The sequence below is a fragment of the Mesocricetus auratus genome, unplaced genomic scaffold (assembly GCF_017639785.1).
Source record: "Mesocricetus auratus isolate SY011 unplaced genomic scaffold, BCM_Maur_2.0 Super-Scaffold_100009, whole genome shotgun sequence".
Lineage (NCBI taxonomy): Eukaryota > Metazoa > Chordata > Mammalia > Rodentia > Cricetidae > Mesocricetus > Mesocricetus auratus.
Genome location: NW_024429193.1, coordinates 28,641,795 through 28,665,398, shown reverse-complemented (window position 1 = coordinate 28,665,398; position 23,604 = coordinate 28,641,795). Strand labels below are relative to the sequence as shown.

General features: G+C 42.5%; 1 protein-coding gene across 1 annotated transcript in view; it reads right to left on the bottom strand.

Moving 5' to 3' along the window:
• Positions 1-23,604, bottom strand: part of Egf (epidermal growth factor) — an 86,585-nt gene that overhangs the window by 45,963 nt on the left and 17,018 nt on the right. Inside the window, exons 2-5 of the mRNA XM_040751797.1 lie at positions 16,947-17,146; positions 14,543-14,724; positions 8,326-8,553; positions 7,342-7,544 (exon numbers count right to left, since the gene is read on the bottom strand). Coding sequence (XP_040607731.1) covers positions 7,342-7,544; positions 8,326-8,553; positions 14,543-14,724; positions 16,947-17,146 — 813 coding nt within the window. The remainder of the gene's footprint in view (positions 1-7,341; positions 7,545-8,325; positions 8,554-14,542; positions 14,725-16,946; positions 17,147-23,604) is intronic.

Genomic DNA, 23,604 nt, shown 5'->3' with positions numbered 1-23,604 from the left:
GAGTCACGTTTGTGGTTATTAACCATAAACTGATGCTTAGGTTAAAGTCATTGTGATGACTAAATGGCTAACATGGTACGTTTACGTTTCAGAACCAGTGTCAAGAGTATCCCAGCAACATGTATCCCTCTTAAGTTAAGAACTTTGTCCATTTTGCCCCCTCCTACATTTTACCCATGTTACTTGTACGCCTTCTTGCTGTAGACATATAGGAGGAGGCCTACGGGTGAGTATAATTTTCAGAATACTAGAGCTCGGGAGATACGGGGAGAAAGATCTTGGGAAAGGAGAATGTCAAGAAAGAAGATTACAGATGGGAGTGGTGGCCCTGGCCTTTAACCCAGTGCTCTGGAGGCACAGGCAAGAGCATGCCTGGTGACACCCTATCTTAAAAAATAAAAAAAATTCACTGACAGAAGATAAAATTTGAATGAATTTAGTTAAGTGACTTCTTGAGCTTTTATTTGCAAACTGTAAATCCAGCAGCGTTTCCTCCATAGTTATGGAGAGATGGTTGCAGTGTTGTGTGTGACAGAACAGCTGACCAGAGTAGGAAGGAGGAAATGGCATGACACAAAGAACAGATTGGTTGGTTGGCTTCCATCCCCTCCCCCCCTTGTCAGAGTTAAAAGAGAAAAACCATATCTGGCTGTAGAAACTGAACTTGGGGGATTCGTCACTCTCCTGATTGCTCAGGTCAGACAAACAATTGGTGATGTGGGACATCATTATGGTTGGGTCTGTCCAGGACCTAGTACAGGATCTCACTAGGTCCAAGCTGGTCACCCCCCATGCATTTTTATTCAACATCAGTGAGAAATACAGGAAAAGAGATGCATGAATCTACACATTACAGAATCCAGAATGAGTCTGATTCCAGAATATTCAAAACACACTAGTAGAAACTCCCACCTACCGTATTTTGTGCTGTTTGCAGGTAACTAACTACTTTTAGCTAATCTGTCTCCCCCCCCATCAGCTCCCCCTCCCCCTCAGTGTTTCTCAGTGTAACCCTGGTCATCCTGGAACTCTCCTTGTAAACTAGGCTGGTCTTGAACTCAGAGAAATCTTATTTTTTTAAACATTTCTAATTTATTTTTTCAAATGTCTTGACAGAATTAAATGCACAGTCTTGCTAACTAGCAATACAAATCCAACTCTGTCTACTGGGTATGTTGAGTTTCATTGGATAGTCTTTTGAAGATTAATTCTAAATTTTTGTTTACTTTCTGTGGTTTTATGTCAGTTATGCACATATATTGTTCATATTTCTATGTTTCACATATGCTATCAAAAAATTAAGCAGTATTAGGGGCTGGGGATATAGTTCATTTGGTGGTGTGCTTGCCTAACATGCAGGAAGCCTTGGATTTGATTTCCAGCATAGCATAAACTGGGTAGAGTGGAGTACATCTGTAATCTCAGCACCCGGAGGTGCAGGCATGAGAAGCAGAAGCTAACATTCAAAATGCTGCTGCCATCCTCAGATAGCACTCCTTTGAGGAGTCCAGCAGAGGGCTTAACCAACCTCAATATCAATTATAGCTCCTACTGGTGGAGTTTGACGTCCACAGTCCACTGTGCAGTCAGTAGCTACCCGACGAGCACTCGGGCCCTCATGAGCTGTCCTCAAGCCCAGGAAGCCACAGTTGTTCCTATCCCAGCTCTACAGAAGGGCATATGGGACTCTCTAGCCTGCTCACCCCCACATCCTTCCCATTTATGTTTTAATTCTTCATATCAATCACCCCATCAACAAATCTCTTCTGGTCTTTTTCATCCAGGCCATTTACCCTAATGATTCTTATAACTAAATATTTGGCATTCCCAAAAAATTTTATAAAGTAAATTATGCAGCTTAACTTCAGAACAAACCCTTAGAATATTTCCAACAGTTTTACAGATTAAGAGAAGTTCATCAAGGATAAAATAAGGGTAGAACTTATTCAGGCTTCTGAATGTGGACTATACTTTTTATATGGAGTGTGTGTGTGTGTGTGTGTGTGTGTGTGTGTGTGTGCGCGCGCACACACACACGCGCGTGCACGCACGTGCGTGCATGGGAGCGTGCACGTGCATACATATTTAAGATGTTACAGTGTGTATAAATCTCTGTAAAACCTACATTTTGATTCACTTGTTTATTGCCCTTCTTATTAATGGGTTCTCATAAATAATTGCCCAAACTTCTTCAAAGATTTCCCAAAGCATCTAGTACAGTTTTTTCGGGGTAAGGGGCGGTCCTCTGTGAATCAACACGCAAAGAAAATACGAGAATTGCCACTTTGTGCTGCTGGAATTTTCAAAGGTGCTCCCCCCCACCCCTCATCTGAACAGGATTTGGCTACTCACTATTTTTATCCATCTGGATTCTTGTAAGAATTAGAAGTAAACCATGCAATGGCTTTGAAGCAGTTGAAAAATAAGTGCTTTGGGGCCGGGGTATAGCCAGTGCCAAACATTTGCCTGACATGCACTAGTTCCTGTGTTCAATTATCAGTAATAGGGGGAACACCTAGCATTTTATTCTTGTAATGCCCCTTCCTTTCTGACATGCCTGGACACCCCATAAGATGAAGGTATGGAATACACATGACTCTGCTCCTGCTGTCACCGCCCCCATTTTGCCCGTGTCTGCAGTGGCACAGTAGTCATTCTAAGCCCAACCTCAGCCTTGCTTTCCAGACCTCCAGCATCAGCATCGCCTCAGGGAGCGGCATGGTATTCATGTTTCCTAAGCAAGACAAGCCTCAAATGAGTTCCTCTGCAGTGTGATGTCCAGAGGATAGCAACAACCAATAGAAACACACTAACTTTGGGGGTGGAGGCTGGAGAGATGACTCAGCAGCTAAGAGCACTGGCCACTCTTCCAGAGAACCCAGATTCAATCCCCAGCACCCTCAAGGCGGCCCACAACTGTCTGTAACTCCAGTTCCAGGTGATATGACACCCTTACACAGACAAACATGCAGGAAAAATCCCAATGCACATAAAATAAAGTAAAAAGTTTTTTTTAAAGAAAAGAAACATGCCAATCTCTTTTAAAAACCAAATGTAAATTTATAAACTTATAACTTTTAAGTTGGGAAAAGTCAGTTTTGGGTGATACTGGGAAATTAACTTTTCATTCTGAAAATACATTTGTTAAGGGGCAGGATTAAGTTCTGAATTTGCCTTTCCTATAATTGCTCCTCCGAGCAATAACGTATTTGACTTGGAAAGATTCCTCTCTGTAGAAGAATTCTAGTTGGCCGGGCGTTGGTGGCTCACGCCTTTAATCCCAGCACTTGGGAGGCAGAGGCAGGTGGATCTTTGTGAGTTCGAGGCCAGCCTGGTCTACAAGAGCTAGTTCCAGGACAGCCTCCAAAGCCACAGAGAAACCCTGTCTCAAAAAACCAAAAAAAAAAAAAAAAAAAAGAATTCTAGCTGATAAGTGGTAAGCACTGTGGGAGTAAGAATGCCTTCACTCTGCACTCTTAGTTTAAAAAACAATGGCGACAGAAAAAATTAAAAATACAATGGTTCTAGGGTCATGGGCACTAATTAGCAGCTTCTAAAGCCATTGTGCAAAGGACTGAAGGGGGATTTTACAGATGATGGACCAAGCTGGCAACTTCTGACCTGCTGGTTACCCAGAAACAGAGTGGGAGTGGCCCCTGCGTGTCCCTAAACTGGTACCACAGGAGGCGGGCAGTGCCACCTGCAGACTCTGTCATAAAGTAGTCTGGAAACCATTTTGACTCTCTTTGAGTTTCTGGGACTAAGTGCCATTTCTGGGAACAACCAGGCAGGCAGAGTTCACAGGTCAGTTATGTCCTTTGAGAGCAAAGAGAGCCAGGTAGAGATGCTCAGAAGACAGAAGTGAAGGCCTTGGGGGAAGGCGTCCTGCAGCCCAGCACATTCGTCGCTGTCTGTGTTGCAGAAGCCTGACCTTACAGGATGCACAGAGCAAGGGAGTGCAGCCAGAGGAAAGACCTCAGAAACTCTCCAGGAGACAGCCAGTCCTCAGAAGCTGTAACTCTCCTCCTCCCTCCCCGGGCAAGAAGGCAGCAGCGAGAAGCTCTTGTAACTAAAGTCCATCTGTCTTAGCACAGGAATGAAGGATGCTCACACCCCAGCACATCCATCTTCCTTGACCACACTAAAGGCTTTGCATCCCTGGATGGCATCTCTGATGGGGTCAGAGGGATCTTCACAGGTTTGCTTCCTTTGGGACATTATGAATACGTTCCAAGGGGTATTTTTGTTTTTATGAGACAGGGTTTCTCTGTATTGTTTTGGAGGCTGTCGGTCCAGCCCAGCCTCGAACTCAGAGATCTGCCTGCCTCTGCCTCCCGAGTGCTAGGATTAAAGGCATGTGCCACCACCGCCTGGCGTCCCAAGGGTTTTTAATCAACCTTGCCCACAGCTTTCCTCTGAAAAACTTCTTTGCAACTCAACACTCTTGGTTATTTTTATTTGTATAGAGCTCAAAATTGGGTCTACACTAGAAAGAATAGATTTAAGTCATGGTCTGCTACATAAGAAATTAAGCGAGAAAGTGCCACAGGTCCTTAGAGAGAAGCAGTGCATCTCACAGCATGTGACCCCCACTTGAAGGAAATCAGCCTGCTTAAGAAGCTTGTTGAACCTAGCACCTCAAAGGCATTTAACCTCAGAAGGATCTCTCCAGAGCACATGAACAAATAGCCCGTTAGATTCCAAAGAATTAGAATTTTACAGCGCATCCCTGATAAGCAACGGCTTAGTCATTTCCCAAGAAGAAATAAGTTCATGGGTACTCTAATTTGCATCAAGCACTTGTGCTTTCTACAAAAATGATGTCAGCTAGTTTACAGGAGTTCTCTCACGTATCTCATTGAGGTAGCTTCACTACTTAAGTCTGCCTCTAAAACCCCAGTGATGCTGAGCAACTCCCAGGGGAACTTGAATTTTAAACAAATCTGAGGAAGGAACCCAGCAGTCTCCAGAGAAATGTGTCTTTATAGTTTAAAAGTATCTGGCACTTTGAGGACCTGATAAATGGTACATGGTTATTTGTGCCCCAGGGGAAACAATGGCATATTTCACATAGTTCATCTAATGCATAACATCAAAAAGGGCTCTGGTCTCCCCAAGTCCCAGGTGAAGAATCCCTGTGCACTAATGCATTGAAAACAACTTAAACCTTGTCAGTGATGGCCAGTGTGGCAACACTCTTGAAATCCTGAGGTGCCTTGAACATGGAGTATGCACGTCAATCACGCCTAGGTCAATGACTAGAGCCGATTTCCAGTGTCAGCTGCATCCCAGATACCAGACTTTTCTGGTTTTGCACTGGCTATGTCTTCCCAACCAAGTTCTATTTGTCGTCATGTGGTTTGGGGCTGCTCTTCAGTAAACCCTAGGTTTCCTTCTGAAATTGATGCTTTCAGTGATCTTACTTGAATTCCTGTCAAAGGAGCTTAGCCAATAGTGAGGGATTCTAGACAGACTGTGTTCACGGAAGAGAGAACATAATCTGAAGTATGGGTCAGGAGTTCCCCCCCAAATCCCACAAGCTTAAAACTAAGACAAGTCCTAAAGTCACTAACTAGCTGTGTAGTCATTGAAAAGTGACTCCACGCCTTCTATTTCTGAGCCATGAAATAACAAATACTCTTATTCCGTGTGCCCTGTCTCACAGTGCTCCTTGATGGACCAGTAACGCACCTGTAAGCACTTGGGAAACCGCAAGGCTCCGTGTGAGCAGGGAGGAAGGGTGGTGCTGATGGCTAACACCTATGACTGTTGTATGTAAGAATAGTTAACTGAAATAACTAAGACTAAAGGGCGGCACCTCAAATAGGGAGACTGGTTTTACGGCAAGCCACCAGCACTGGATGAGTTGTAGCGGAAAGCTGTGAGTCAGGGTTCCTACAACAAGTCAGAAGTCTGGGATTCACAGCCCTCACACGGGGGACTAGTTTCAGCTTTTCTTTTATGGAGTCGCTGCTAGGCTGTTGCAGTTCAATGCTTTTTGGTTTTGTTTTTGTTTTTTTGGTGGTGGTGGTGTGTTTTTTGAGACAGGGTTTCTCTGTGTGTCTTTGGAGCCTGTCCTGGAACTCACTCTGTAGACCAGGCTGATCTCATACTCATAGAGATCCCCCTGCCTCCATCTCGTGAGTGCTGGGATTAATAACATGCACCACCACCTCCCAGCCTAATGGCAGTTTTCCCCTCAGTTTTAAAGAAACAAAAAAAGGTTCTCACTAGCAGTCAGTTACCTGCTGTGCGTAACAAATAACAAGGTGAGTGTCCCCCTGATTCCAGCCTCCCTTCCACAAGCCCAGGCCACCTGTCACCTCTGCAGTTCCCTTTAGGAGCCACATCCAATCATGAAGCCATCCACACACCATGTGCAGCACAGGCCTACAGTCCCCAACACTTCAACACTATCCACAAACGCTAATGGCCTCCAACAGGAAGACTGTTGCTGTGTGCTCAGAAAGCTATTTGAGAATACAACTACGTGCGTTTGAACACTTCCTTAAAATGTTTACATAAGGATAAAAGTGAAATGGGGACCAGTTAGGAAGTATGGGAGTACGAAGGTGTCCTACAGGGAGAGCAAGGATAAAATCACCAAAGTCAGATTCATTGCCTGGAGACAGTGTCAGAGAGCTGGATACTAACAGCTCCAACCGGCCCCCATCTGCCATTGAGTATCCTAACCCCAGAGGCCGCTAGCAGGGACTCACATCACTTCTCTGTGAATTTACTGTTATTTCTTGAAAATGTTCTCTAAGTGACCATGTGCTCAGACAGGCCGTTTGTTTTGTTTTGTTTTTGATCAGCCAATCACATAGCACTCTGACAGCCCTGCCTCCCTCTCAGGACATCCTTCACTGAACTCATTACAAGGTGTAATTACGGACTGACTTGCTTCCTTCTCTATTCTGTCTGCCCTCTGTTATAATAAATAACATGCAAGTGCTTCAAGTCAGACCTTTTTATTTTGTTTTATTGTTCAGATTTTAGCTACCATGTATTCAATAGTTATTCATAAAGAAGTAAATCTTAAGCAGTAAATGTTAGCCAAGTAAATGAACAATTGACTAAATTGTTCTAGTCACGTCCCATGTTTAATTTCTTTATGAACCCTGTATGTCTCCTTCATATATACAAAAAGACATGCTAACAATGTCTATATTTTCCTCATTTAATATGCCTTTTGTTTCAAGATTGTGTTTCAATTAAGAACTGATGAGGGCTGAGTAGAAATTTATCCCCCTACACACCACAATTCCTAAGAGTCTGGCTTGAGCCAGTAGCTAGGGAGAGACTATGAGCCAGATTCTTCTGAGGAAACTAGCGACTCACCAGAGCCCCGATCACCATCCTTTGTCCCAGGCTGTACATGTGGATGCACTACTTTCAGTTCTCCAGGTGGCATGAAGGATGGGTTGAGGTTAATTCTAGCCATGTCCTTCCCAGTGTGTTTGCTGGCTATCCAAATCGCCTTCTTTTTCAATGTTGAATAGAAGATATGGTCACCAAAAAGAGCCACTGTAAACAAATTGTGCCTAAAAACACCCAGAAAAAAAGGGAGGGGTTAATGACAAACATGTATGACTTGAATTTTTTTTTTTTACGAGACAGGGTTTCTCTGCATTGTTTTGGAGGCTGTCGGTCCAATGACTTGAATTTTTAAAGCTGAATTCCTCACTTGGAAATTTTCTGTTTGTTTGAATTTCAGTCATCTCTCTTTTCTGACTTTGGCCTAGACAAACATACTTTAGGTTTAAAATTTGGTTTATATCATCATACTTGGAAGTAATAGGATACAGTCTCGAGGGACACCTTCCTTCTCGTTCTCCTGTCACACACAAGCGGGAGGAAGATGGAGAAGAAACCAGGAGTACGGTGTGGATAGAGTGCTGTTTTTTTTTTTTTTTTGATAGCTGCACACCAGGCTAAGTTTTGCCTCTTCCACTAACTGTCTCCAGAGCAAGTTTCACAAGAGACAATGCTTCACAAATAAATTGCAAAATGATGGAGAAGGGCAAGTTCAACTGACACGTGGAAGCTTATCATATGCTACACACGTTGCTAATTATTATTCGCGTATATTGATTTACTTAGTCTTCACAATGACGCCAAAAAACAGGCGCTATTACTATATCCACATGGAGGAAACCTGACTACAGGAAACATTAACTAACTTGCCCAAAGTCACTCACCAGTAATTAATTGATGACTCTGTGTGTAAACTAGTATACCCCTTTAGTTGACAAGATAAAATTAATTTATCGCACCAGCTTCAACTTGCAACTGTTTTTGCTACATATCAAAAGCAAAACTTACTGCGGTTGATGTTTGAGAAGATGGATGGAGCCACCATCATAATCACAGGAATGAATGTGAACATGTCTTCCTTCTTCGCTGTCCTGAACCCAAAAGAGGCGCTTGTCAAGTATGTCCAGAGTCAGTACTGCTATCCTCTCTGGTGTCTCCAGCAGCATTTTCACCTCTAACCCACTGAGATCTGCTCTGTGAAGGCTGCCGGCCACCTCAGAAGACCAAAATATCAACCTGGGGATGAACAACACATCATGTACAGCCATAACCGAATGAACAGTCACTAAAGTGGGGACTCATCCTGCCTTTGGTCCCTGCCCAAGGAAGAGTCTGAATGAGAATTCAGACATGTGTATATAGTTCCTATTGGAAAAGCCATGTGATTTCAAGGGTGGGGGAGAAAACTAAGCTTTTAGAGCACAACATTGGGCAGGTAGAATTGCCCCGGAGGACCAAGCAACCAGGAGCCTGCTGAGAAGGTTGGGCAGCTCCCAACGCCACTCAGGGCAGAGGTGAGCTCTGGGTCCCACCTCAGGCCCCACTTGTGCTTGCCCACTCTGGGATCTCCTGGCCTGGGGACTGCAGGCAGGTCAAATCACCCCTGGTGGATCAAGCAACCTTGAGCCTGTTGACTGCACTGTGTGAATGCAGCTCCCACCCATCGGGTCTGGGAGTGCTTCAGACCTGCCTGCACCCACCATGAGAACCAGCAGAGTATTGGACATGCTTGCACACACCAGAAGATAATATTGGGTCCATACCCACCAGGAGAGGAAGAGACCCCACCTATACCCACTTGAAGAAGGGATGGGAAGACAACAATATAAGAACACATTCAACAACAGAAATGATGCCACCAGAGTCTAGGGACCCTACACAAGACTTGAATATCCCAACACAGATAAAGCAGAAGAAAATAAGCTTAAAAACAACTTCATGAAGATGATAGAGACCCTAAAAGAGGAAATGAGAAAATCCTTTAAAGAAATGGAAGAAAAGACAAACCAAAAACTGCTAGAAACAATTCAAACACTGCAAGTTTTGAAAGCTGAAACAGAGACAATTAAAAAAAACCCACAGTATGTAGGATTTCTGGAATTAGAAAAGGTAGGTAAATGATCATGAACTACAGATGGAAGCATTACCAACAGAATATAAGAGTTGGAAGAGAGAATCTCAGGCGTTGAAGATACACTAGGAGAAATAGATTCATCTACCAAAGAAAATCTTAAGTCCAACAAATCCCTAACACAAAATATCCAGGAAATATGGGACATCATGAAAAGGTCAACCCTAAGAATAACAGGGATAGAAGAAGGTGAAGAAACCCAACTCAAAGGTGCAGAAAATATATACAACAAAACCATAGAAGAAACTTTCCCAACCTAAAGAAAGACATGCCAATGAAAATACAAGAAGCCTAAAGAACACCAGATAGAGTGAACCACAATAAAAGTCCCTTCGGCACATATTAATTAAAACACAAAACATACAGAATAAAGAAAGAATATTAAGAGCAGCAAAGGAAAAAGGCCAAGTAACATATAAAGGCAAATCTATCAGAATTATACCTGACTTCTCCATGGAAACTCTGAAAGCCAGAAGGTCCTGGATATATATTCTACCATCACTAAGAGACCACGGATGCCAACCCAGACTACTATTAGACTTCAAACTAAAATTAATCAAAAGAGATGAAGAAGGTCTTTGCATATTCATCACAGGAAAAATCCATCAGGAAGAAGTATCAATTCTGAACATCTATGCCCCAAATGCAAAGGAACCCACGTCCATAAAAGAAACATTACTAAAACACAAATCACACTTAAGAACTCACACAGTTATAGTGGGAGACTTTAACACCCCACTCCCACCACTAGACAGTACCACCAGACAGAAACATAACAAAGAAGCAAAGGAACTAGCAGAAGTTATGACCCAATTTGAGTTAACAGACATCTATAGAACATTCCATCCAAACCCAAAAGAATACACCTTCTTCTCAGCGCCATATGGGAGCATCTCTAAAATCAACCACATACGTGGCAACATAGAAAACCTCAATAGGTACAAAAAATTGGAATAATCCCCTGTATCTTTACATGCTTTAAAGTTAGAATTCAACAACAACACAAATTGCAGAAACCCTAAAAATTCTGGAAATTGAACAATGAGCAATTGCACCACTCCTGGGTCAAGGAAGAAATTAAAAAAAAAAGAAATTAAAGATTTCCTAGAATTCAATGAGAATGAAGACACAACATACTCAAACTTATGGAGTACTTTGAAAGCAGTATTAAGAGGAAAGTTTATACCACTAAGTGCTCACATGAAGAAACTGGAGAGTAGACACACTCAAGAATTAACAGCACAACTGAAAGCTCTAGAACACAAAGAAGCAAACCCACCCAGGAGGAGTAGACTCCAGGAAATAATCAAATCGAGGGCTGAAATAAATAAAGTAGAAACTAGGAAAACAATACAAGGAATCAATGTAATGAAGAGTTGGTTCTTTGAGAAAATCAGAAAGATAGTCAAACCTTTATCCAAACTAATCAAAAGGCAGGGAACATGCAAATTAACAAAATCAGGAATGAAAAGGTGGACATAACAAGGGACACTGAGGAAATCCAGAAAACCTTCAGGTCATACGTTGAAAACCTGTACTCCACAGAATTAAAAAATTTAAAGTAAATGGACAATTTTCTAGATAGATGTTACTTACCAAAGTCAAGAACAGATAAGCAATTTAAATAGACATATGACCCCTAAAGAAATAGAAGCAGTCATAAAAAGTCTCCCAACAAAAAAAAAAAGCCCAGGCCTGATGGGCTCAGTGCAGAATTCTACCAGAAATTCAAAGAAGAGCTAACCCCAACACACCTCAAACTGTTCCACACAATAGAAGCAAAAGGTTCATTGCCAAACTCTTTTTACAAGGCTACAATTATCTTGGTACCCAAGCCACACGAAGACACAACTAAGAAAGACAACTACAGACCAATATCCTTCATAAACATTGATGCAAAAATACTCAATAAAATACTAGCAAATAGGATCCAAGAACACATCAGAAAAATCATCCACCATGATCAAGTAGGCTTCATTCCAGGGATTCAGGGATGGCTCAACATATGAAAAACTATCAATGTAATCCACCATATAAACAAACTGCTAAAGAAAAATCACATGATCACTAGATGCTGAAAAGGTCTTTGACAAAATCCAACACCCCTTCATGATAAGGGTCCTGGAGAGATCAGGGATAACAGGAACATACCTGAACCTAATAAGAGCAATATACAGTAAACAAGCAGCCAACATCAAACTAAATGGAGAGAAACGCAACACGATTCCTCTAAACTCAGGAACAAGACAAGGCTGTCCGCTCTCTCCATACCTCTTCTATATTGTACTTGAAGTTCTAGCTAGAGCAATAAGACAACAAAAGGAGATCAAGGGGGTACAAATTGGAAAGGAAGAAATCAAACATTCACTATTTCTAGATGATATGATAGTTTGCATACGTGACCTAAAAAAATTCTACATGGGAACTCCTACAGCTGATAAAAACCTTCAGCAAAGTGGCAGGATACAAGATTAACTAAAAAAAAATCAGTAGCCCTACTATATACAGATGATAAATGGGCTGAGAAAGAAATCAGAGAAACATCACCCTTTACAATATCCACAAATAACATAAAATATCTTGTGGTAATGCTAACTAAACAAGGGAAAGACCTATATGGCAAAACTTTAAGTCTTTAAAGAAAGAAATTAAAGAAGACACCAGAAAATGGAAAGATCTCCCATGCTCTTGGATAGGTAAGATCAACATAGTAAAAATGGCAATCTTGCCAAAAGCAATCTACAGATTCAATGCAATCCCCATCAAAATCCCAGCACAATTCTTCACAGACCTTGAAAGAACAATAATCAACTATATATGGGAAAACAAAAGACCCAGGATAGCCAAAACAACCCTGTACAATAAAGGAACTTTCAGAGGCATCACCATCCCTGACTTCAAGCTCTACTATAGAGCTATAGAAATGAAAACATCTGGGTATTGGCAAAAAATAGACAAGTAGACCAATGGAATTAATTTGAAAACCCTGATATTAACCCACACACTTACGAATGCCTGATCTTTGACAAAGGAGCTAAAAGTATACAATGGAAAAAAAGAAAGTATCTCCAACAAATGGTGCTGGCATAACTGGATCTGGCATGTAGAAGACTGCAGATATATTTATGTCTATCGTCATGCACAAAACTTAACTCCAAATGAACCAAAGACCTCAACATAAATCCAGCCACACCGAACCTGTTAGAAGAGAAAGTGGGAGGTACCCTTGAACGAATTGATACAGGAGACTGCTTCCTGAACATAATACCAGTGGCACAGACACTGAGATCGACATAAATTGGGCCTCCTGAAACTGAGAAGTTTCTGTAAGGCAAAAGACACAGTCAACAAGACAAAAAGGTGGCCCACAGAATGGGAAAAGATATTCACTAATCCTACATCTGACAGAGGACTGATCTCCAAAATTTACCAAGGACTCAAGAAGTCTCCAAACACCAAAGGATTCAATTAAAAAGTGGGACACAGAAGTTAATAGACAATTCTCAATAGAGGAGTCTAAAATGGCTGAACACTCTTAAGAAAGTGTTCAACATCCTTAGCCATCAAGGAATTGCAAATAAAAACAACTCTGAGATACCATCTTACTCCTGTCAGAATGGCTAAAATCAAAAACACTAGTAACAGTTTATGCTGGAGAAGATGTAGAGAAAAGGAAACACTCCTCCATTGCTGGTGGGAGTGCCAACTCATACAGTCACTTTGGAAATCAGTGTGAAGATTCCTCAGGAAAATGGGAATGGTCTACCACAAGATCCAGCAGTTCTACTCTTAGGCATATACCCAAAAGATGCACATTCTTAAAAGAACATCTGTTCAACCATGTTCATAGCAGCATTATTTGTAATAGTCAGAACCTGGAAGCAACCTAGATGCCCCTCAACTGAAGAGTGAATAGAGAAAATGTGGTACATTTACACAATGGAGTACTATTCAGCAGAAAAAAAATCATTGGAATCTTGAAATTTGCAGGCAAATGGATAGCACTAGAAGAAACCATCCTGAGTAAGCCAGTCACAGAAAGACAGACATGGTATGTACACACTCGCATATGGATTTTAGACATGAATCAAGGGAGTGCCAGCCTACAATCCCACTGCCAGAGAGTCTGGGAAACATGGAGAACCCTAAGAGAGATATGCATGGTACCCTGGAGAAGGGGAATGGGACAGGATCTCCTTAGTGGATTGGGAGCTTGAGGGGAGGGGAGAGGGAGCTGGGAGAAAGACAGGGTGAGAAGAGGAGGGGAGAGGAGGACATGGGGGAGCAGAAAGGTTGAGTCAGGGGGAAGAATAGAGGAGAGCTCGATGAGAGATACCATAATAGAGGGAGCTATTATGGTTTGAGGAGAGATCTGGCACTAGTGATATTTCCAGAGATCTACAAGGATGACACCAACTGGCAATCTAAGCAATAGTGGAGAGGCTACCTTAAATCCCCTTCCCCAATAATGAGATTGACAACTACCTTATACGCTATCCTAGAACCTCCATCCAGTGTCTGATGGAAGCAGAGGAAGACAACCACAGGTAAACACTGAACTGAACTCCTGGAACCCAGTTGCAGAGAGGGAGGAGTGATAAGCAAAGGGGTCAAAACCGGGGTGGTGAAACCCACAGAAACAGCTGACCTGAACAAGGGGGAGCTCATGGACCCCAGACTGATGGCTGAGAGGCCAGCATGGGACTGATTCAGACCCCCCAAATTTGGGTGACAATGAGGATGCTTCGGTAATCTATGGGGCCTTAGGTAGTAGATCAGTAATTATCCTCGGCATACGAATGGACTTTGGGATCTCATTCCACATGGAGGGATGCTCTCTCAGCCTGGACACATGGGGAAGGGCCTAGACCCTGCCCAGGATGATATTACAGAGTTTGGAGATCCCCCATGGAGGACCTCACCCTCCCTGGGGAGCAGAGTGGGGATTGGGTGGGGGGCTGGGAGGCTGAGGGTAGGAGGGGAGGGAGGAGGAGCTGTGATTGACATGTGAAGTAAGCTTGTTTCTGGTTTCTGATTTAAATAAAAAAATACATCATAGGAAAACAACCAAACAAACAAGCAAACAGGATGTACCTCTCTATTGGATCCACTGCTACATTTCCTGGCCGTTGTAAGGAACTCAGAAGAACGTGGGAACTGTTGCCTTTTATGTCTGTCACAGTGATGATCCCTTCCTGTTGATGTGCCCAGAGAATCTCTTCATCTACCCAGTTTATGGCCATCCCAGAAACATTCTTCTCTACATGGCACACTGTCTGCAAAACCAAATTCCTGTATTATAAATATTCACAATTCACAACGAAATCAGTCTGCTGTTGCACATATAGTCTGTCATTTTCAGTATTTGCCATTTTAATGCATTCCCACATAAATGATAAAATAGTCACAATGATTCAGCAACGGCATACCCCTCCCTGTGAGTAGGCTTTTTATATTATAGCTTTGGGATAACAAATTATCCTATATACTATTGAAATTAGGAGATCAGCCACATATATTTAATAGCTTCACAGTTTTTTTAGTGCTTAAAGGCAGTTTATCCAATTCTCCTTGGTAATGGGATCCTAACCTGAATTCAGCTTTAGAGGTAATGGGGTCCTAACCTGAATTCATGTCTTTCTAAACTCTGGTAAGATTCCCTTGGATTTTGAACAGAGTCATGGAGTGGACTCCCCACCCTCTTTTGGAACAGGCTCTCATGGAGTCCAGACTGGCTTGGAATTCTTTATGTACTTTGGATGACCTTGAACTCCATATCCTTCTGTTTCTTGAGTGCCAGGATTACAGGCCGGTACCACCTCGCCTAGTTTATGCACTTCTGGGGATCAAACCCAGGGTTTTCTGTGTTGCCGACAACCGAGCTATAGCCACAGTCTCTAGAAGCAGTCTTGTTATGGAACCCCGTTTTCTTTCACCTCCTCGCCCTTTTTCCATCAAATTCCTTTCTTCTCGCAAATTTCGACGACATCAGAGAAGCAGGGTTTCTCTTTGTACATCTTGGGCTGACCCTTGCATTTTCTTGAAAGAATCAACAAAAGAATCTGTATCTGTGAGTCCAACCTGGGCGAGTCAGCTAGTCCTCTTGGGGCTTGGAAGGCTCTAAGTAGAGGAAGACTTGGCTCCACCCTGCCCCAGGTTCCCGTGCTGTCATAACTGTATGGATGCAATTCCAACTCCCTGCAGAACATCGCCAAGCTGGAGGCTCGGTAGAGACAGCATAGAGCTCAGAGCCGTCCAGTGAAGCCCTTTAACAAAAGCTGCATTCTCACTTGAGTTTGAATCGCTATCACGTTAGCACGTGCTGCTTGCTGTCTGTGCATTGCCTTAAACACAGGAGCGGGGATAAGGGCGAGCTCTTAGACATCAGGCCAATCCCTTCCCAAGGATGTGATATAAATCCACGAATGTTTATGCTTTTTTTCCTAGTTTGGTGACAGGGAGCGTCCACATTCTCAGATTTCCACGCTGTTCTAGCAGATGGCTGGAGAGTATGGCACAGTCAAACTTGTTAAAGTGAGGCTAGCCAGTTCTAGAGAGGAACTAAAACAGATTTGCACCTATTCGAAGCTTTTAGGAATAATTGGAAGGAGAGAGGGTTGGCTTGGAAGAAAAAAGAAACCCAAACAATGAGCCCTTTGTGTTGGGAATAAATGCTTGAGGTTCCGCTAATCACCTGTTCTGGGTAATCCATCTCTAACACACATTCCTCCTGGGACTCACTGCCCGGTTCTACCAGTGGAAGAAAAAGATTAAGGGTCTTTTGTATGTACTTGAAATACAGCATGTTTTATCTGTCCTTGGCCTCATTTTTTCCCCAGAGTACAAATACTTTGCGAATACAAGGGGAAATTTTTTTCTGCCTAAATGTCAGGCATTTTTTCCCCTTACATGAGAAAAAAAACTCATACAGATAAAACAGACATTCTTGCCCTCAGCACTATTGACACATGAAGTTAGACAGTGCCTCACTGTGGTGCTGTCCCACAGAGGGCAGGACGTTGAGTGACAGCCTTGGCCTGTGCCAGCCAGATGCCTGTAGCATCTTTACCTCCTATCTTATTCATGTGTGACAACCAAAAGGACGCCTGCCAAATATTCATAGAGGGACAAAACTGAGGTACAAAATTAACATGCACAGAATGTCTTCACGGTGACTGACTTATAAAATCAGATGTTTTCAAAATTACATTTATTTCCTCATGTTCTTCTTTTAGATGCTTGCAAACAACAATTTGTAAGTTTAACCAGTAGTACAGAAACACAGAGGCAGATGAAAAGCTTGTATTTAACACATAAACATTTGAACCATAATGTACTTTCATTTATCTTCCCATACAAGTTCTAAGTACTGGTTAGCCCATAAGATTAGGCCCATTCAGAGTGGTACAACCTTAGACAAATGGTCCACACATTAAAAATTCAATATGTCACATTTGTATAAATTCCTCACATACCATGGGTGATAATGGTACTTTACCTCCTGTCTTGACCCATTAAGAAAAACTCTTTGTAAAAGTTGTCTTTCTAAATCCACCCAATAGAGTCTCTCCTCCTTGTAATGAAAATCCATGATCACCGAGCTGCCAGCATCCACCACCAATTGCTGGTGATTTGTTCCTTCTGGGTCAATCCGAGAGATATTGTTTCCATGTGAGAAAATTAGGAAGGGCGCAGGATCTAAGGGGAGAAAGAAATCAACTTGTAGATTTTCAGCGATATTTAATCTGGTCCATATAAAATGCTTTCCTTGACAATATATGCAGTTAATTCTGCGTATATTGTATGTATATTATATACGTTTGTTATACATATTGCAGTTAATTCTATATATACTTAAATTTCTAGTCTCATATATTAGATGAAACTATTCTAAACAGAATAAGGGTTTCCTGTAGGTTCCTACTAACCATATTGTATATATTCTACTAATGTACATTTAATATACATGAAAAGAAACAAGGCATGGTTTTCTATCATAGAAAGAAAGTCTGTATGAATGTTGGATTTAGTTATGCAAACTGGGTTGCTGTGTCTAAAATGCCTGATTGGGTTTTCAGTGGATCACTGTGTCAGAGCAATCAGAGCCATTGTGGTGCAGAGGGAAGGCTAGTGCATCTCTGTTCACAGCAGCAAGAGTATGTGGAGAAGGGTGTCCATGGCATAGTAGACCAGAAGGCCCAGAGTGTGACGGAAACAAGGGACTGACTGTGACCCTGGTTACCAGCTTCGGCCAGTCAGGCCATGCTTCCTAAAGGTTCCACAGTCCCCCAAATACTACAGACCTTGAGGACCAACCACTCAAAGCATGAGCCTACAGGGAACATTCCAGATTCAAACCATAACAATTACAAATACTATTGTGGCAGTAGATGTTCTTTCTTCTAGCTTCACCATGTGGCCAGAGCCATCAAGTAACGACACAGAATATGGCAGAAAGCAGAAGGGAGTCCTAAGTGGAAGCAGAAAATTGGAATGCTGGCTTCCAAGTGTCAGGAAACAGTGTGATGGTGAGGCCAAGTTAGGCCAAGTTAGAGCAATGTGAGTATTCGGGGGAAGTGAGGTGATTGGCTTCTTGTTCCCAGGAGAGTCTGTGAGGAAACAGCAAGCAGGCAGGCTCAGGGGTGGGCATCTAGACAGGACCAATATGAGAAAGAGGAGAACCCAGGGGCCCTATAAAGTACCCAGCCTTGAACTTTTTCCATCCTGAGTGTCTAAAGCTATCGTTTGCCCTTTTTGGGGGTCTTCTGTCTTTCCCTGTCATTCAATTCTTTGTTCATGCCAAGGAACAAATTCAGTATTCCCCTAGAAAACTACTGCTAACCCCATTACAGACAGGCTACAGTATCCATAAAATACAGGATGGCAACTTAAATTTGAATTTAAAGATTGAAATTCTCCATTATAAAATTCTGACATTCCAAATGCTCCAAACATCATAAGTGGGAAATTCAATACCTGATCACATAAGTAGACTAAAAATTTTGTATAAGGTCATCTTGTATAAGGCTACATGTATGAGTGAGGTCTACCTATAGACTTGGATGTTATTTCCCATATATTTCATTATATATGTGCAAATCTTTCAAAAATCACAAAGATTCTAAAACATTCCTGACCCCAAGTCACTTTTAAGTATAAGACCAATCTAAATGTTATACATGCTCTCAAAAGTCAGTCTCCATTTAAGTGGAATTAATTTCAGTGGGGATATCTAGTTACTAGATCTTAGCAGTAGACCTCGCTGGGTCCAGCAGCACCTTGCTCTGAGCTCTAACCCCTTGCATGGAGCTCTTCTCTACTTAGAGCATGGCCACCTGACACTTTCACTTCCTACCTCTCAGCATCTGCGTGGGAACCCAGCGCCTTCTTTGGAAACCTCAGTGTGAGTTGCTGGATGAGTTTGTCTTTTACATGCTGAAGTGAATTGGGGGACAGCCTTGACTGAGGCTGGTTCCTTGGTCTCTCCTGACCAGAAGGGAGCAGGTTGCTACCACCCTGCATTTAGAAAATCATGGAACTCCTGAGATGAGGAGACAAACAGATGACAAGTCTAACATTTTTGCGACCTTTATTGCTGGCCTTGTTTTATTCTGTCTGACTCTTAAGCCTTCACACTGTACTGGAGTTTAATAAATGACTTCATTGTCTAAGGATATGATGGATTAGTAGGCTCTAACTCTGGGGCCCAGGTTTAAAGCTAGAATGCATTGGCTGCATTTCAGCGGATGCATCACCATAGAGATACAGGAGGAATGAAGGAGTATCAGGTCGGGAGAATTTGAAATTTTGTTTCTACAGATGTCTAAGAGAACAAACTCCAAGCCTTTCCCAGTAACTTTATGTCAATACCAGCCCCTTGCACAGAGGGGAACGGTCCATGCTTGGTTACCACTGAAGCTGTAATAGCCCTGAGACACCATCAAAAGCCTGGAAAAGGTACTGTGCAATGCTGAATTTTCATTGTCCTCTTGACTGGATTAAGAAATACCTTGGAGGTAAGTTTAGCATACTCCTGACTGGGTTGTGCAAGTCCATTTCTTGAGACAGTAGCTTAACCAATGGATTAGACTCTCAATGGACATCTCATGATTAGGAGGCAGCGGCAATAGAAAGTGGGGTCTGCTTGGTGGAAATGGGACATTAGGGGTACATCACTGAGCATCATGGAGCCCTGGGCTCTTCCTCTATTGCCATTTCTACTTCCTGCCAGGAGAACAGTTCCTGCCATGTGTTCCTGCTGTCATGATGCTCTGCCTCATGGTGGATCCTAAAACACACAGCAAGCAAGCATGGACTGAAACCTCTGAGCCTATGACCCAAATAAATCCTCTCTCCTGCAGAGGTGTTCTGGACACAGCCTCACTAACATGTCTACCCTCTCACGCTTGCTGGCAAGGCTCTCTGAACGTCTCACAGAAGTTCTCCTGCCTATGGGATGATTAGAGGAAGGCAAACAAAGGCACACATGAGAAGACACTGCATTAATGACTCAGGACCACATTCGGGAACTTTCTGCCATGCGTTCCCGCAGCCCAGGCTTTGCTGCGTAGGTTTGTGCCACTATCTCAATGGGAAGCCAAGGACTAGAATGCTGGCCCAACTTATTTCATAGGGGAAAGGCAGCCTAAGCTTAGAGCTGCTAACTTGTGGACCACAAAGGGATACAGGCCTGTGGATTCCTTGACAAAGGTCTTCTCATGTGCATGAGGCATGACTTTTCTAGAAATGACAGTTTATCAAGCACATCTGACCAATTTTTAATGCAAGGGTATACTGATATGTTCAATAAAATGTTGCATTTACTTATGTTACTACATAGATAGTTCACAGGTTGGAAGGGGGGCATTCTAAGCATTTTAATATTCCTCACCCCAGATTGTAATCTGACTCTTTGCATACAGTAGGTGTGCAAAATAGGCTTTGAGTGAATTAATTAATTAATGAAGACACAGGGGCTGGAGAAATAGCTCAGTGGCTAAGGGTACTGATTGCTCTCCTGGGAACCTGGAACAGTTCTGCTCCAATTACCCACATGGTAGCTCACGACTATCTGTAACTCCAGTTCCAGTGCCCTTTTCTGGCCTTTGTGGACATTGCATGAATGTGATACATGGATGTACATACAGGTAACACACACATATAAAACACGTTATAAAAAATCAAGAAATAGCCAGGCGTTGGTGGCGCATGCCTTTAGTCTCAGCACTCGGGATGCAGAGGCAGGCGGATCTCTGTGAGTTCAAGGCCAGCCTGGTATACCAAGTGAGTTCCAGGACAGCCTCCAAAACAACACAGAGAAACCCTGTATCAAAAAGCCAAACAAAATCAAGAAATCATTGTATTTTATTTATTTGTCTGCAATTTTTTAGTAGACATAGAGACTAGTAGATATATCAGATTTATATAAGCATGGTTCAGCATATGACAGTTATTTTAATGACAATACAATAATAGCAAATTTTCACATCATGGTTGTATTTATCCTCACATGATACCATGAACCAGACAGAGTAGCTATTCTACCAGTTAGTTTTTGTCAACTTGAGGCAAACTAGAGTCTCCTGGGAAGAGAAAACCTCAATTGAGTCGTTGCCTTCATCAGATTGCCCTATGTGCATGTCTGTGGGGAATTTTCTTAGTTGGTGATGTGGGACTGTTCAGTCTACTGAGGGCAGTGCCACCCCTGGACTGGATGGAACTTGGTTATATAAGAAAGTAACCTGAGTAAGCCATGAAGAGCAAGCCAGTAAGCAGCACTCCTCCAAGGTTTCTGATTCAGTTCCTGTCTCCAGGTTCCTGCCTTAGCTTCCCACGAACTGCAATGTGGAAATTATAAGCCATATAAACCCTTTCCTCCCTAAGTTACTTTTGGTCGTGGTGATTTTCACAGAAGCAGAAACCCAGATAAAGCAGGATTTAATAAACAAATAAAAAAGAGAAATCTCACAAACATGTAATTCATAAAAACACAAATCATAACATTATCTTATATTTCAAAATACAGAAAAAATGTTAAAACAGTAAAATGAGTTTGGATAACTAATATTTTACCCTCTTATTTTGCCCATCAAAAGATGAAAACCCAGGGATTTTTATCTCTTAGAAGTGGGATACACTAGCCAGGTTTGGTGGCACAAGTCTGTAAACCAGCTGGAGCCAGAAGCAGGGAAATCACAAGTTCAAGACGTGCTTGGGAAACAAAGTGAGTTCAGGACCAGCCTGAGAACTTGTTTCAGAATAAAAAGTAGAAAAGAGGCCTGGGCTCTGTCTCTGTGATAAAGTGTTTGCCTCGAATGTGTGATATCCTAGGTTCAATTCCTAGCACTGAGGGGGGAAATATTTAAATGGGAGACTCTTCACCTAGTACCTAGATAATACCTAGCCTTTTCCAATTTGTCTATTCAACCACACTCCCTCTCTTCCCTCCTTCGCCCTTCTCTCTCCTCCCCACGCTCCTGTGTTTGTAAATGTACACGTGTGTGCCACTGGCTGACCCAAGTGTGGCCAATCCATGTTTTAAACAGACACTGCAGACGACTTTCATATCTTAATGACCTTGGAAAGCTTGAGTCAATTAGGAGGAAACTGAGTGATGTTTCCCAGAGTCCCACCACTGCTAGTTCATAGCAGAGCTAGAACCAGTGTGTGCAGGTGGTCCTTTTGCCCATGGCTCTCTCTATCCCCTCTCTGCCATGCTCTGTGTTGCTTGTCACAGGTAGGGACATCACTGTCTTCATCACTTGTTCAATTGACGCTAATCCCATTTTCCTGAAGACTCCGTTCACCTTCCTCCACCATCAGTCTTGTTTTATGTGAAGCAGTGCTGGAGTTGGGTGTTTGTAGACATGGAGTGTAATACGTTTTAAAACACAATGCAACTATTTGGAAATTAGGTTTGGTGAAAATGACATCGCTTTCTGGTACTCTAGAAATGCTGAAGTCATTTATGTTTTCTCATACCTGTCAAGGGCTATGGAAACACCAGAGTGTGGACAACATACGGGCAATTCTCACAATGTAGGTCAGCATACTGTGCACTTTGGAACAGAAAAAGCTTTCCCCGTGTCTTTGTATTGGGCTTAGTTTTGATGCAATAGAAGGGAAGTGCATAGAAAAATCAAACCACGCCTAACTTCTGGTGCCCTGAACAGAACCACTGGAGACCTGAGGAGTGACACTGCAGATCCCAGCCCGACACCAGAGTCGTTTCTCCACTCACTGGCCTAGATAGGCCTGGGCCTGTTTACAGCCCGTCTTCCGGTGATCTGAGCCTGGGTCAGGGTACTACACACTGCAGCTCCCATACCAGCGAGAGCCAGTCTGCCCAAAGACTTCCAGCGATCAAGTCCCATTCTCCACCCACGGGACAGGCGAAGGTCCTGCCTACCCAGAGATTGCCAAGGCCCTAATACTAGGACGGCCTCCATAAACACAAGAGGAAAGGCACCAGGGTCTTGGCCCTGCTCGCACCCACTGGAAAGGAACCGTGGTCACAAACCCACCAGGAGAGGAAGAAACTCCTTCTGCATCCACAGGAAGAAATGATGGGAAGGAGACAATATAAAAACATACCCAGCAACAGAAAAACCAATATGACACCTCCAAAGGCTAGAGATTCTACACCTGCAAGACCTGAACCGCCCATTGCAGATGAAGCAAATGAGAAATACCTTAAAAACAACTTTATGAAAATGATAGAGGCCCTCAAAGAAGATATGAGAAAATCCCTTAAAAACATGGAAGAAAAAACAAACCAAAAATGCAAGAAATGGAAGAAAAGAAAAATAAAAAAATCCAACAAATGCAAGAAAGAGAGGAAAAGACAAGGAAAAATTTCAAGAAACAATTCAAGCAGTGCAAGAGTTGAAAGCTGAAATAGAGACAATAAAAAAATACAGTCTGAAGGAATACTGGAAACAGAAAATCTGGGCAAACGGACAGGTACTATGGATGCAAGTATAACCAACAGAACACAAGAGATGGAAGAGAGAATCTCAGGTGTTGAAGATACACTAGTGGAAATAGATTCATCAACCAAAAAAATCTTAAGTCCAACAAATCCCTAACTCAAAAATATCCAGGAAATATGGGACACCTTGAAAAGACCAAATCTAAGAATAACAGGTATAGAAGAA